We start from the raw sequence: 15,931 nt of genomic DNA on the forward strand, positions 1-15,931 counted from the left end.
AATGGGGACTGTTGTGTTGTGAAAATGGCGACGCCTCGTCGCTCCTCTCAGCAGCAGCAACAGCCGAGTTCCCTGCTGTCCTCCCCGCCCCGCGGCTCCTCGGGCCCCGGCAGCCCTCCTGGCTCTCCTCCGGCACCCGTCGGCGATGCCGCCCCGCTTCCTCCCCGGGACGGGTTGATGGAGAGCCCGCCTGACGGTGAGGCAGACCCGGCCTCTCCCACAACTACCAGCAGCAGCACCACCACCGCTACCAGCAGCAGCAGCGGCTCTCCGTCTCTGGCCCTCACCGCCAGCAGCAGCACCACCAGCGGCAGCAGCAGCAGCCCCAGCTCCCCGACCACCACCGAGGGCACCGGGAGCAGCCCGGGCTCCACGCCCGAGTCGGGTGGCGGTCACCCGGGCAGCAGCAGCAGCAGCAGCAGCGGTGGTGGTGGAGCTAACGGTGCCTTCAGGGATCTGTTTGAAGCCTGTCGGAACGGGGATGTTTCCCGGGTGAAGAAGCTCGTGGACGTGTTGAATGTTAACGCTAAAGACATGGCGGGACGTAAATCCACTCCTCTGCATTTCGCAGCAGGTAAAAATGACCTAAAATCAAATTTTCAACTAAATAAAAAGTACTTTTTTCAGACAATGATGCGTTCAGGGACTGGAGTGACCAGAAAGATGCTAACAAACACTGGAGCCACTCACTAGAAGTGTTCATATGTATTCAATTAGTTTGTCAGGATGACACTGAGTTCGTAGAAGTACTTTATTAAAACAAGGCAAACATATAATAACTACTTTTTCTAAATTTCATCAGTGTAAACAAAGCATCTATTGTGTAAACAGAACTTCCCAATAATAAAGTTCAGAAGGACACACACACACACATGCACTACACAACTTGAGTTACTGGTGCTGAAAGATGATTTGCATTTGTTTAATGTTTGGAAATTAGATTAAAATTTGTGCAACTTAAAATGCAAACATATTTGAAGCAGACAGGGGACTGACGGTTCCTTTTTAAGTTTGTTATCATACTGACTATCTCTTGTACAAACAACATGTTATAAGATGTGCATTTTAAAATAAGCTTCCCAGCAGCTGCAAAGGGCTAAATTGACTTTATATATGCACCTTTATTCTGATAAGGTCTAAAAAGAGATAATAGTCCATTCTACACATGTAAGGAATGTATGAAATCTTATGCAAACTTATTCCAATATCTCACTTAAACATTAGATACATGCATTAAATCCTTGTAACCACACTAGAAACACAAATATATAGATATATTAACCAGAGGAGACATGTCTGATGAACGAGGAAATATTCAGCTTGAATTTTATTATCTGGAACATGTCATTAATTCATGCCACGGTCAGTATTCATAATTTGTATGACAAACCAGTCATGCCTGCAACTTAACAACTCAGGCGTATTTGTGAATTTGACGTCATATCTAAACATTGGCTATGGTGTAACACGAGCCGGCACACCTATTAAAATGGAGTGCATTTCATTTTTGCCACATGCAAAATCTAAAGCAGATTTGAATCAAGGAAGGAAAACAAACCCTGGATATCAAAAGAGCAGTTCCCCTCCTCTCTTCCACACTTGACTCTTTTTAATTCTGTCAACAGCGAAGACGAAAAGATGACAAACAGAGACCCAGCTGCTTTACATCTCTTTAGTCCTCAGCAGCTTGAACAAGAACAGATTCTCTCTGTAGTGAAGCGTCATTTCCTGAACTTTCACAAACAGCTGTGACTCATGCTTCACAAAACAAATACGTACTTTATGATGTGAAGTATTGATTCATTCTTGTAAAAAGGAACTAAATGACAAAGCTAAAAGTTCTCAGAAGTAAAAGAAGACAGACAATGAACAGAATAAAAATCCATAACAAGGCGGTAAAACAAAAGCTTGTTTTGAATGTTATTTAATCTCCTGCTCTCTTTTCTTCATGTCTCAGGTTTCGGGCGGAGAGACGTGGTCGACCACTTACTTCAAACGGGCGCTAACGTGCACACGAGGGATGACGGCGGTTTGATCCCGCTCCACAACGCCTGCTCCTTTGGTCACTCTGAGGTGAGACTGAACACGGGAACATTTCAGGCTGATCTGTTTGTTTTGTTTCTGTCATTTGTATTATTTTCAGGATGGAATATAGTGTGTCGCTGCTTTTCCACTGTGCTGTTGTGATTTTGACAAAGCCAGAGGTAAAGCTAAATATTAAACAGCCTGTGTAAACATACACGGGTGCTGTTGTCGAGTTTCTGCCAACCCCAAAAAATACAAAGCGCACATTTATCCTCACAGATCACATTGAGAAAAGCAGAACATTAATTTCCATTGCTTATTTGAGATTCTGGTCATCCCCTCGCTGCTGCTGATGTTCTGGATTATCCGTGACAGATGTGCTGAAGCTTTTTTGTTTTTTTCCTCCTCCTCACCATTAACCACAGTGATGGGTTGAGTGTTTACAGTTTCAGTTGCGTTAAAGGCCTTTAGAGGCTTTGTAGGAGAGCACTTAGCAACGTGGTCACAGAAGTGCTGCGCTAATGCTGCTGTATGATCACAGGGATGATTAGCATTGTGATGGGAGTAAAAGCACTGCGTCCAAACTAAAACCGCTCAAAGTTGTTGTTTTGTTTTTTGATTTCACTTTAACCAAAAGTGTAGTGGGTGGCAGGCAGAGAAAAGTCAGACTCCGATCTTCGACTCTTTAAATCAGGAAGCAGCTTTAAGGGTGTTCTCCTATGGGTCGTAAAATTGTACATTTGTTAAGACAAAGATTGAACACAAAGGCATTTACAAGCACATTTTGTTAATTTATAACTATTTTATTTTTTAAATACAAGGTTTATATTCCTTAATCTAAAATGATTAACTCTCAACTCTAATAAAAGATTAGCACAGGCATCTATGAAGTTCAAGTTAGAGCCTGACAACATAATTGATGAAATCAGACATATCGTTATCTGCATTTATGTTTGCTGATACGAAAGCAAATGAATATAATAATAATAATAATAATAATTTGTGCAGAATAAAAAGGGTTGAATGTTCTATGTATGCTGTTTTCAGGTGGTGTCCTTGTTGCTGTGTCAGGGCGCCGATCCCAACTCTCGGGACAACTGGAACTACACGCCGCTACACGAAGCCTCCATCAAAGGCAAGATAGACGTCTGTATAGGTAAGTACACAAAAACACGCACGGAAAATATTGTGGACCAAGTAAACGTGTGTATTGTATGTTTTAAATTATCTATATCTTGCATTTGGTTTGTTTGTAAAGGTTTGTTAGTCTGTTGTCCTGGTAAGAATTAATTGGTCTGAGTTGTGAAGAGAGCAAAAACAGGAAACCTAAATCCTGCTGGTGCAGTGAATGTCATTGCTTCCTCCTTGTTGTTTTATTACCTGCGGCTATAATACTTTTGCTAATTGTTAGCTATTAAATTCAAGTTTGTATATGCGTGTACCTTTTGTTTTAAATGCCTCCGCCACCCTCCACTCCTCCAAAGTCTCATTCCAGAGATCTGTATAATCACTAAGTAATGTTTTAGAAACAATAATAAACCACCAACTATGCTGTTATTTACAATTAAGCATAAAGCAGCAAATAATGTATAAATTGCAATCACTGTGTTAGTGCTTATTCTTCGGCCCACACTGGGGACAGAAGAGCATTGATTTGTTTGTCCCGCAATATATGAGCAGCCACCAACGTAGTTTTAATTTAAAAAGTGAAACAAACACCACAGGCTCGGTTCAGCAGCAGCAGCAGCAGCAGCAGAAACAGCAGCAGCAGTAAATCATAGAAACATGAACTGAAGAACAAGCCACTGATCCCTGAAGTAGACCCGATGCACCTCAGCATGAAAACCTGCAAGTCTGAGCACTCGGTTGTGTTGTAATCGTTATGATCTTAATGGAAAAGCCTTGCTCGCTGTGAGTTCTAATAATGAAAATACTAACAAAAGGCTGCAATGACAGTCGGTGTCACCGTGTTCCGAGTGCTGACAGCGAGAGAGAGGAAAAGCTGCGTCAGGGATTTTATCTCCGATGATCAATTTGCACAATTTTGATCTCGTTGTCGAGGCTCAGAGCAGTTGATTGATTTGTCAATAATTTTGAATGACATAGAAATGTAGGATCAAATTATGTAGCTGCATGATGTGCATTAATAGTTTTTTAGCAAGGATATTTCCCTAAATCCCACACACTGCTCCATGAATTCAGTATATATGATGAAACATTTGTAGGTTCTCACGTCATTCAGATTAATCCTGACCAACCTGACTCTCAGATGGATTTTAGCTCCGTACCAGCTTGTTATCACCTAACAATGGAGCGCTCGTGTGAAAAGATGTGATTTAAGGTTTCTCTTAAAAAGTGACAGAAGAGAATTTGACCGGTAATGAAATCCAAACCACTTGTTGATTATAAACAGTAATATCATGAAACCTAAGAATTAGCATTACATTTGATCCATTTTAATATTGTTCTCTGCACTTCTTCTATCACAATCATGCATCCCTTTACCTTAGAATAATGTTTTTAATTAGAATCTAACTTAATGTCAATCCGTTATATTTGTGTCACAGTTGATCTGATGACACATTGTTAGCAGCCCTATTCATTTTTTGACAAATGTGGTGAGGCCATAAGAGGCGTTAATTTAAGAGCATTCATCAAACTGTAACAAGCTTTGGTGAATCCGACCTTGAACACTTGTACAATCGAACCTCCCAGAAGAAGGTGACCTGTAGGATAAGAAAATGAAACTGTTCTTGCATGAAGCCGTTTTTTCTCTGAGTCACTGTGACCGGGCTGTGGAGGGACGAGGTCACGCAGAGGATGTGCTTGCTGCTTGAGTTTTTCCAAACCCTTTCGCTAATTGTTTTTTAGGCCACATTTAATTTACTTCTTTAACAGTGTTAGGGTGAAGGACACAGACGAGCTCTGATTGGTCCAGAGCAGTGAGCAGGACTGAGCGCTGTCATGTCGCAGCACTTCCACTTTCAAAAGATAGTGTTTAATAACATTTTGTGATGCACTAAGATGATAAATACGTTTTTATTCTCGCGGTTCAAAAGGTAAATATTTCCAGGTCACATTTCCAATTTGTGGGATAATTTGAAAAGCTGACTCCTCCACTGCTCCCATACTTCTCTTGCTGCCCTCTGGCACAAAGAGAAACTGCAATACACATTTCCACTTATCATTTTCCAGACCTGGATGTGCAGCAATAAGGGTTCTGCTTTTCTCTGCATTATTATAAGAATACTGATGAAACATAAGGCAGATTATCAAGTTTTATGTGTCTGTAAGTTTCATTTTCATAGCATCCTGAAATGATCAGACACCAGCAGCTGCCTGGAATGTGGGGAAAGTCTGAAAACATATGGTAAACTGTGGGGAATGGTCCAAGATTATGTCGCTTGAATATGTGTTTTGCCTGAGTAATGAAATATGACTTAAAAATACTGTTCTCAGTTTAGAGTTCAGTTGTGTTCAGTTCTGTTTCTTTTTTCATTTTCAATATCTATTTTGATCAACTCTGCATGAATCAAAAGCACAGTTCATTTAGATTTAACAAGGGAATTGACGTACTGATTTCCTTTGAGTACTCAGCTGTGCAAATCCAGTGCACAAAGGATTTGGAAGAGCTGCCAGACGAGTCCAGTGCCTGAGCAGTTTGTTTAAGGTGAAATCATTCAGACGCCATTAAAGCAGACGTGTGTTGCTTTTTCAGTTTCTCTTCCCTCTGGTGTTATGTAAGTCTTCTGTGTAGAAAAGTTCTGCAAAGTTAAAAAGCTCAAAATCTTTGGTTAAGGGAGAACTCAGCTCCTAAAGCTCCTAAAATGTAGTTTGGTAAAGCCAGAGAGAGCAGAGGGCGATGTTTCCTTCAAAAGCTGGAAGCCGTTGACCAATCACAACAGACTCACATCAGAACCGACTGGGCTTAGTTTCTAGTTTCAGACAGAGGCTGAAAAGAGGAGCGGCAGCAATGGCTAGTACGAGGAAAGTTACGTTTTCTTCTAAACATTATTAACCTTTAAACCTTTTCAAGTAATAATAACCCAAGTTAAAATTATGAATCAGAATATTGCATAAAAGCAGTTTAATCACAGGCCACGTTTATTTTGTTTTGCGTGAGCCAGAGCTAAAAAAAAACTGACCTAAATATTTGGTGATCATTTCCTGCAGTCTCAAGCAACGCATGTCAACAAAAAAATCACATGACCCCCGATGGCTTGTTTATTGGACGGAGGTCTGGTGGGCTTTCGCCAGGTTTCGAGATTTGTCGTCTAAATGAGAGTGAGATCAGCTCTGATTTGTCTGTAACTGCAGCTCAGTGTGACGGACGCTCTGGAGTTGAAAATTACTTGACCTGCATCTCTCCAAGCTCAAGGTCCAAAAAAAATCTAATCAACAAAGTTGGGAAAAGAAGATCACGGAAAATCCCGAGGCAGCCATTCCTATTGGCCCTGAGTTTGACAGTTTAACTGTGTCCTCAGTTCTCCTCAGTTTAATTTCACTGGTCATCATTATGACCACAAGCTGCTCAGACTTAACACTTTTCGGACATTTTTTGTCACAGACATCGGAACCATTGATTAAGAGGAGCCAGGGTTCGTTCATTAGTCATCTGCTCTCTGACCCTCAACGGATAACCAATACAGCTAATGGATGGATGGATCTGCTCTATGAAATGTCAGGGAGACAAGATATATTGGCGTTACAATATTCTTTCAAATGAAAAATGGCTGATTTCTACCATTTTTCCTACCTTCTTATGTTGGAAAAAATGGGAAAGCAGGAAATGTCTTTTTTCTGTCAGGGCGACTTATGAGTAAATGATAGTTTAAGCACCACATAGCATATCAAAACCTGCTTTACATTAAGAGTCGTGGGTGTTTCATGCAAACAGATTCGTTGTTGCCATGAGATTTCCATCCGTGTTGTTGCAAACTGCACGCAGAGTTCTTTATCTTTATTATGGAAGTTGGAGATTTGACTTTTGTCAGCACCTCAAGCTCTTAAATGCCTAAATGTTGACTTGTGCGGAAATGTCACCAAACAAATAGATCAAAATTTAAATTTAGACCCAGTAAAAGCCGAACTTGTTCTTTTTCACATCTGTGATGCACCTGCCTCCGGTTTGACTGCTGTTTTCTGCTGCTTTCATTCCTCAGCTGCACTTTGTTCCCATGATGTAATCATTTTAGTTTTATTCCCTATTTAGCTTGAACACTTAAAAAAGTGCACCCACACAGATGAGAGGGCTGAAATAAACCTGGTCATTTACTCTGTGGTCATGGGCATTGTCCTGGAAACTAATCCTCGCAAAAAAGGGATTTAGTTTAATCAGATGAGACGATGTGGCCCAAAAAAGGAAAATCAGTGTATATCAATGATTATTACGATAAATGTCGAATCATTTTAAGGTTGAGAAACCACACAATTAAATTATAATTCAGAGAAGAACCCATTTTGGTGCTGATCTAGGAGTTTTTAATCACATTTCTTTAACATTACAGGAAGGATGTTGTCTTCACATTTACACAAATTTCCCAGGGAATATTTAATGGATCTTAACGAAACTATTAATAAGGGGACCATTGTGCTTTAATGGAGCTATGAGCTCTAGTGACATTCTAGTGTTGCTGTTTATTGAGCTTTTGGTTTTTCTTGAAAACTATTTCGACAACTACAATGGCTGCGCTCAATTGCTCACATGAGTTCCTAAAACATGTCTGATGTTTTCATCAAAATCCATGAATTATCTTGCAAAGTAAAAGAAAGTGAAAAAAAAACACCCTTTGTCCGGATCAGCTCCAAAACTTAATGAGTTATTTCTTGGCCCATTTCCCATCCTTCCATCAAGTTTCATGAAAATGCGTCAAGTTGTTCTTGCACAATCCTGCTGAAAAGGCAAGCAAACAAATGAATAAATATATATTGACAGGGGTGAAAATGTATTATAACTTCTTAACGTAGGCAATCATTACTGTTGCATAAGTTATTATGGCAAAATAATCCCAAACAGCTCCGACTGGCCTGAAAGAAATGTGAATGATTTTTTTTGAGTTGAGTTTGCAGCAGAAAGCAACGATTCCCTCTGTGGGCATATCTCATATTCTTTCACTTCTGGGTATCATAACACGTAGAGATGTGTGTGTGTGTGTGAGATGGAGTGATTGCTCGATTTATGTGTGAAGGATTGGTGCATCGCTCAATCATGTTTTTGTTGAGAGGGTGATGATCGTGTGCGTCAGCGTTGGCATAGGTGCACGCCCATGCTCCTATATGCACATGCACGGGGGGGTTATCGACCCTGCTGTGTCTCAGCAGGGGGGGTTTGAAGCAGACAGGAGGAGTCAAAGGGCATGTGCAGCGGGACCGGGCTCGCCTGTCACAACAGCGGGATGTGAAGCCGAGAGGAAGGCAGGCGGAGCAGTGACATTAGTGCCCTGGAAAGAGCTAATTTACAGCAAAAAAATGAGCTCAGGCAGAGTTTGTAATTCAGCTCATACCTGTTTGGTAGTCACATGAGGCTCCTCTCCTCTCATCTCCTCCCGGCTCTCTCTCGCTCTCTCTCTCTATCTCTGCCTCTCTCTTATTTTGCTCTCCCGCCCCTCTTCGAGCCCTCCGCTACTCCCACCCTGTCTGACTCTCACCCACCCCATCCCAACCTTCTCCCATCCTCTCTGACTCTCACCCACCCCATCCCAACCTTCTCTCCCCTCCTCTCCTCACTCATCTCGCTCTCCGCTGCATCGCTCAGTCAGTCGGAGAGGCGAGAGTCTCTCCGCTCGCACCGCCTGCCCGTCTCGCTGCTGCTGCTGCTGCTGCTGCTGCTGTTGTTGCTCCCTGGACAAGCTGTACCCCCTTGTCTCTCCTTTCCTCTCTCCCTTGTATTTATTTCCACGGCTTAACCACAGCCGTCCTTCCATCATCCGTGGAAGTGGGATGTGCTGTTAAGCCTGTCGCGTAGCCCTTTTGTAAGGTCCTCTTGTTTCCCTGCCGCTGTGGTCTGGCGTAGCGTTTGCGCCGCTCTTGTTGTGACAATGTCTGTTTACATCAGCAGCATGGCTCGCAGGGCAGGGGCAGCCAGCAGCAGCCAAGGGAGCAGCGATAGCAACAGAGGAGGAGCAGCTGGAGGAGGAGAGACATGTGAAGCCGGACTTGCAGAGGGGCTGCCGGGAGAGCCAGGAGATAGAACAAGAGGAGGAGGAGCAGGGGGGATAGCAGGAGAAGAGCGAGGGGGAGAAAAGGGTCCAGGAAGAGCAGTTTACGGAGCAGGATGCGGTTCAGTGGCGGCAGCAGCAGGAGGAGGAGGAGGAGGCGCCGCAGGTGGAGGAGGACTGGGAGGAGGTGTGTGTCGGGGAGTTTGTATGTCAGTTCAGGAGCTCAGCTACTGTCTGTGTCTGCCCTGTTGTTGTACAGTGTTGCTGCAGCACGGAGCCGATCCCAACATCCGCAACACCGACGGCAAGTCAGCCCTGGACCTGGCTGAACCCTCCGCCAAGGCCGTGCTCACAGGTCAGTGTCCTGCCGCCGTCTCACATTTCACATGTCTGTGCTTCTTTGTGTTTTATTGTCTGTGGACTGAACGCTGTTGCAGACTGCCTGTGTTTGTGTACGTCTCTGCTGTTGTCAGTTTCTAGTGTGCTCCTTTCTTCTCCTTCTCTCTTTTACATTTCGTCCACAACTCTCCAGCCCACATTGGTTCCTTCATTGTGTGAAAGGCTGCAGGCACTTCCACCTTCTTTCTGCCCGTCTGTCACCCTGTTATGTTGCAAGGCAGCGCTGCTCACCACGCTCGTTATTCTCCTCCTGCCCTGAACACACACCAGTCACTACATCACATTTTCTTTGTTCTGCATTCTTTTCTTTTCTGCCTCCTTTTCTGGCTGAGGCTGAACTCATTGATCAGCCACTCAATAAATAACCTCTCTCTGTTGGATTCTTCCTTCCTCGCTCCCCCTTTTTTTTTTTTTACCTCCTTCCTTCACTCGAGTAATAACCCAAACAATGAGACATAAGACCTTTAATGAGCAGTGTTTATTCAGCGCAATCTTATATTTCCAGAAATGTGTTTGTCTGTGGCTTGCCTATCTCGAGAACCATGTATTGTTCTAGGGCTCAAAGAAATGCAATATTGAATGTGGTGTAATTTGGACACGTAATACGCTCGATATTAATAAACTTTGAATAGACAGGCGCTCGGTAGCAGTGGCAGCTGGCATCATCAGCATACGTGACGTTGTCGATGAGGACAACGTTGTGTTCACGACAACTGCTTCTCCAGTTGCGGGCTCTGTATCCTCGAGCTTCACTGAACTTTCAATAAACAGGTGATCAACTCTTTGTGCAGCAGCGGGGGTGCAGCCTCAGGGTTCTGGGGACTGAGTCGTCACTTGCCGCAGCTCAGTTACTGCAGGTTATTTTTACAGTTCCACAAAGAAAGCTGCAGCCGACATCACCACAGGACCAACAAACCATTTCAAACAGGCAGGTTTAGAATCAGACTGTGGCCTCATCTATCTATCCCACTTGGGTTTAAACTGGTGTTGGATTTTAAAGGCCAGAGTTTGACCTTGTTAACTAAAGTCACTGAACTCTACTTTAATTTAAAGCTTCAATAATTTTATTTCTCAGCGTTTCCACCAAATAACTTGGTCCCCACATTTCCTCTCAATAAAACAGCAGGACACAAGCTCTAGTGGTCAACATAGGATGCTAAAAGTGTGTAGTGAGACTACAATAATTTACTGGTTCTTTTATTGGAACAAGCTGTTAAAGGCAGCAGGACTCATTACAACTGCTCGCTGGCAGAATAACAACTGGGCCGGCTCGTGTTTGGCTTTAAATGAGAAGCTAATTAAAAGCATGTCCTTTAACATAAATTACTTTTATCCTGTTTATCCCAACTTGAAAGGATTTTATTTCAGTGTGATCTTGTTAAATGTTTTGTCAGCACTTTTAATCTTCACACCCTTGATGAACGTCTTGGTGCCATATTGCATACGTCTCTGCTGCTGTTGAGTCTTTTTCTTTTTAGATGGGAACATTTGAAAGACGTGGCTCTTATTGAAGTAAATTCGTGTTTTTGTTTAGTAGTAGAGGGTGAGTAAAGAAAAAAATGATAAATTCAAATATCCATGTTCACCGTCTCTCAGCGTCTCGCTCCCTCAGTATCGATGTTGGCACTCAATCAGATTTGCCAGCACCACTTCTGTGTTTACACTGCGTTACATCATCAATTCCTTCTTGTTTGGCCTCCGCGGTGAACGAGATGAACCTCGAGATACCACAGCGAGGAGCTGTGTCGTGTCAAAACACCAGGGGGGAAGTTCTACCGCAGCCGCCTCGTGAAAAATTATTGTCCTCGGCTGTTCGGGGCCAGGACTATTGAACGCAGCCGCATGTGATGCCGTTATCTCCTTCACCCCCGTCCCTGTATCAGACACGTCGCATGTTTTACAGTGTAGTTGTCATGGTAGTGCGGTTTACGAGCAGTAAAACCAAAAAGATTCAGCAGAGTACTTTAATCGCCCTCGGTTTATATGTGTTAGAAAATCAAACACGGCACACTTCAAATCAAATGTGTGTGTCTGTGTGTGTGTATAGTATGTAATGACTCAGTGTGGCTAATAGTTTAACTGATTAGATGACTCATTAAATCATTTCAGTGCCAGGACACCTAACTGGAATGTGCAAAAAGCCCATTAGAAGGTTCATATTCCACACATTTTAATGAAAAGGACAACACAGTAAGTCAGTTACAGCTGAATGCTCTCTCCCTGTTTTCAGCATCAGCTCTTTTTCACACGTACACCCACTGATGCATTCAGGTGAAAATCAGCGGTTATCAGGGAAACTAGTTCTTCAATAACACCGATTCCCTGACCCTCCCCTCCCATCACTGGTCACTCTCTCCTGCAGCGGCCGCTCTGCACTGAGAAATTCATCTTGCTAGAAACATGAGTTATGCTCTTAACTGCCAGCGCTAATTACCTTAAACTATCCTCCTGTCACATTGTCACTCACCCAGCGCCACCCCGGAGTGATTAGACTGGTGTAAAGACCGTCTCAAATGATGCAGTTCATGCAGTTATCACTTTTATTACTGCGTATGGGAGGCTTTTGTATTGGTGTGATAGAATTTGCTGCAGGATAAACCCTTCCAGAAGTAATTAGATGTGTGTTTCTGCACATATACCTTCATTTTACACGAGTTAATCCTTTTCCTCCCTGGCCTATACGTTCTGTGTCTACGATCTTTTTCCTCATTTCTGCCGCATGCCAGCACAGCTTTCAGCTTCTGTCACTGGTGATGGAAGTTTCTATTGACCCATAAATTAGCTCTAGTGCTCTGCCACATCCAGAAAACTGCTCCCAGAAATGACTCTGTTCCCCTGTTAGTCGGGGATGTGACAGGGAAAAGCAGAGGGTTTCTTTCTCTCTTTTTATCAAACCAATCTTCAAACTCCTGTCACACTGATCTAATTTATACACAGAGTTTGTTTTAGTGTTTTGTCAAGCTACATCGTGTAGTTTGTTGTCCTGATTATAATGAACATAAATGTAAGAAAACGGCAGAGCGGTGTTAATTGTCTTTAATGTTCTTTGCTCAGTTTCTCCCCGGATACGCTTCTTTACAAACACAACCATGAAATCCTGTAGACTGTTGCTGTACTCGGTTGCAAACACAACACACCACTAATCACACCACACCAGGGGGCAGACTCACACGCACAAATTCATTACCCACATTGTGGATCGAGGGTTAAAAAAAGCCTGTGCAGAATGTTTCATCAAGTTAATTGGCAGAAGTGCAGTGAGTTCCTAAAGATAGAGGCTGTACGTTATAAAGTATTATTTGCTGGGCATGTTATCGGACACATTGTGCTTTTGCATTGGACGAGATAAATCTATTACAGCCCATCCAAATTAGCATAGCATTATCAGTCACACAACAAATAAGCAATTAAGTCTGATAGAAATATAAATTCTTCAAAGCTAAAAGTGCAAGAAGCAAGCGACTTTCTCTATTGGGGCGTGGGAAGTTAATTGTATTATTCCTTATCAAGTTACAGAGGAGGGCATGGGCAGATTTGCTGTGAGATTAGCCTATCTCTAAATGGTCAGTGGCTCCAGGGGCTGGATTCGAGCGGCCGGCAGTGCACAGCTTTTATCAGATGTCGGAGCGAGGCCGGTATGTTTCGACCTGATTTATATTCCTGTGTCAACTGTTGAGGAAGTGCTAAACAAATTTGCATTTGTGATCGAGCACTTTCAGCACAACCTCGAGCTACTGCTCTCCATCACCAGCTGAAAGAGAATATAAATTTAGCCTGGCCTATAAAATGAGTTACGCACAGTGCGCTCAGTTACAGGTGTAGAGTTTTGATGGACACAGAATTCACCGTGCACAGTTGCCATTTTGGTTCCTGCTGCAATAATGACATTAATTGCGGTAAATGACAGGAAAATGTGAGTTTAGATTTTCTCCTGAGTTTGACTTTTACATCTGAAAAATGCAGTAGAAGGTTGTCAGGATCTGACTCATTCACAGCGAGGAGAAAATGTCCGGAATATTCAGACGAGAAGAAGCATTTGGGTAGAAATCACGTGGGCAGGATGTTATTTATAACCTCTGCTTCAGAAATCACATGTTTTTTGTTTACTGCACATCTACACCGGTATCTGACCTTTGACTTATTGTCTTCCACATGAATGACACCTCTTTAAATTCTTGTTCAGAATTAATTCACATGGGCTCACTTGGAAATATTCTAGACGAATTTACTAAAATGTCTCTCAAGTCCCACCTGAAAATTTCAGGGAAACTGTCTGCCTGGACTTTTCCTCACAAATGTCCAAGAAACAGATGTTCCCACAGAACTTGTTCAAGGCCCAAATCCCCAGTCATGAACCCAGTTGTCGTTAATAATCCACGTTGACCCAACAGCCAAGTAAAGGTTTTTTTCTGAGGCTCCTGCTCCGACGTGTGAGGGTTATCAAAAACCTCAAGTATCCCTTTAGCAGACTGCGGCTAGGTAATTGAGAGAATCATGCAGTAATGATGTGAAAAGCCCCAGAAGAGCTAACCTAAAAAACGAAAGGTTCACCACGAGGATTTGTCTGTACATCTGTCTTTGCCGTCATCGATGATTGATCTCAGTCTCTGGCCCGGAAACCAGTGATTAGGACTCTTTCATCAAGTTGGGCCTGTCCTTGACGACTATTTCTCTTCTTCCCTCATCTCTCCATTGCCCACCCCTCTTGGCTCATCAATTTACGCTGCTGTTTAATGAGCTTGCAAGTACAGCACGTTTCCTGATTCACTCCTCATCCTTACCTCAGCCTCGGTGTCACTCTCACTTCCTTTGACTCGTCGTCTGTGCTCTTTTGTCCTCTTGCCCCCTGCTGTCTCCCAATCCATTTCAAGCTCTCTAACAATCAGACTTGGCATCTTTCAGCCTTTGACATTTGTCATCTATTCTCTTTCTCCTCACTTGAAATGTCTCACTCTGCCTCAGCCTCTTTAAATCTCTGTCAGTAACATAGGTCTAGTCTTACATCGGTCTCTGGTGCATCGCAGACCTCATACAGGGAAATGGTACTTAACCCCCTTTTCGTTTTATCAGGTGAAGGTAGGCAATCATCGCTGCAAAACGTTATCAACTATCGTCAAGACTAAGGATTTTGTCCAAAGAGCTTCATTTATTTATACTTTTTTATAACCTTTTGTAATGTAATTTAGGTTCTCTTGAATTGTCTTGGTTTTAAGCTGTAATTAGTGATATTCATCTGCATATTTTGGTCTCACGCTTTCACGGTTTTGTTTGTTTTATGCCTCAAAAAAGAAGGAAATCTTAATTAATAAATTTTTACAAACGACATTTTTTTAAAAAACACCTGGAGAAGAGGAAACCTTTTCAATTGTGCATATTGTTGCTTCAACCTCTGGCTCGATTCGAGTGAGTGACAGGTGTGTGGGTTTGTACTCGGAGCCATTGAGGGGGAGGAGGGCGTGACTAGCTAACTGTGCACTTACCCACAAAGGCGGAAAGTAGCATATTGTGATGAGACTGAAAGTGCTGTACAAAGTATTGAGAAATTTTATTATAATGGTGCATGAAAAAATGGAAGCAGATACCAGGAACGTGTGGCGTTATGTCCTAGTTTGGCAGTTACATTGTTTTGTTATGAAAATGGAGGAAATCCAGGAGGGTCATGACACCAACGCATCTGAGAAATGGCATGTGTGTGTTGTGTTATTAAGAGCAAAGTAACAAACATAGATTTGTTGATTAACCATGCAACTGCCAAACCCTTCAAGGAGTTTGAATACATTTGAACGAATCTGGTGTCATGTCTAAGTCATTCAAACTTGATTCTTGGAAAAAGCGTCAGCCTTAGAGGACATCTTTAGATTGCTTGTTTTGATCAACCAAAGCCAAAGTTACTCAATTTACTCAGTGAGAAGCTGCAGTGAGCAAATGTTTGGTGTTTTTGCATTGATATCTTTTCACTGTAAATACATCGTTAATCTTTTACAACATATTCTAAGCCTGACTGCGCAAATAAGGAACTGGCTTGTGGACAGCTTTTCTGCAAATTTCATCCAATTTTTTTTCGAAAACAGCCAGGCTGAAATATTTTTTCCTGCTTTGTTTGAAGTGAGGCAGGTGACAAAGGTTTGGAAACCCACTTCAGGAGCGTGCGGGCGTTGCATTATGCAGCTGGTATTATGCAGAGTATCCGCTAATAATGAAAGTGTTATACCAGTGGTACATTGTTCTCACCATTATCATACCATATATTTCTGTTGTCTGTCTTCAGTGCACATTGCATAAATTTACCTGCGGTAAACCTACTTGAGTTACGGAAGTCTGAAATGTCTCTCGGAGTGCAAATAGCTTGG

General features: G+C 42.6%; 1 protein-coding gene across 1 annotated transcript in view; it reads left to right on the forward strand.

Annotated features, from left to right (window-relative positions):
• The window catches only part of LOC133012058 (poly [ADP-ribose] polymerase tankyrase-1-like), a 68,794-nt gene continuing 52,863 nt past the window's right edge, over nt 1-15,931 (forward strand). Inside the window, exons 1-4 of the mRNA XM_061080025.1 lie at nt 1-574; nt 1,958-2,073; nt 3,073-3,181; nt 9,442-9,537. Coding sequence (XP_060936008.1) covers nt 25-574; nt 1,958-2,073; nt 3,073-3,181; nt 9,442-9,537 — 871 coding nt within the window. The 5' untranslated portion in view covers nt 1-24. The remainder of the gene's footprint in view (nt 575-1,957; nt 2,074-3,072; nt 3,182-9,441; nt 9,538-15,931) is intronic.

Source organism: Limanda limanda, chromosome 1 (genome assembly GCF_963576545.1).
Source record: "Limanda limanda chromosome 1, fLimLim1.1, whole genome shotgun sequence".
In the NCBI taxonomy this organism is placed as follows: Eukaryota; Metazoa; Chordata; class Actinopteri; order Pleuronectiformes; family Pleuronectidae; genus Limanda; species Limanda limanda.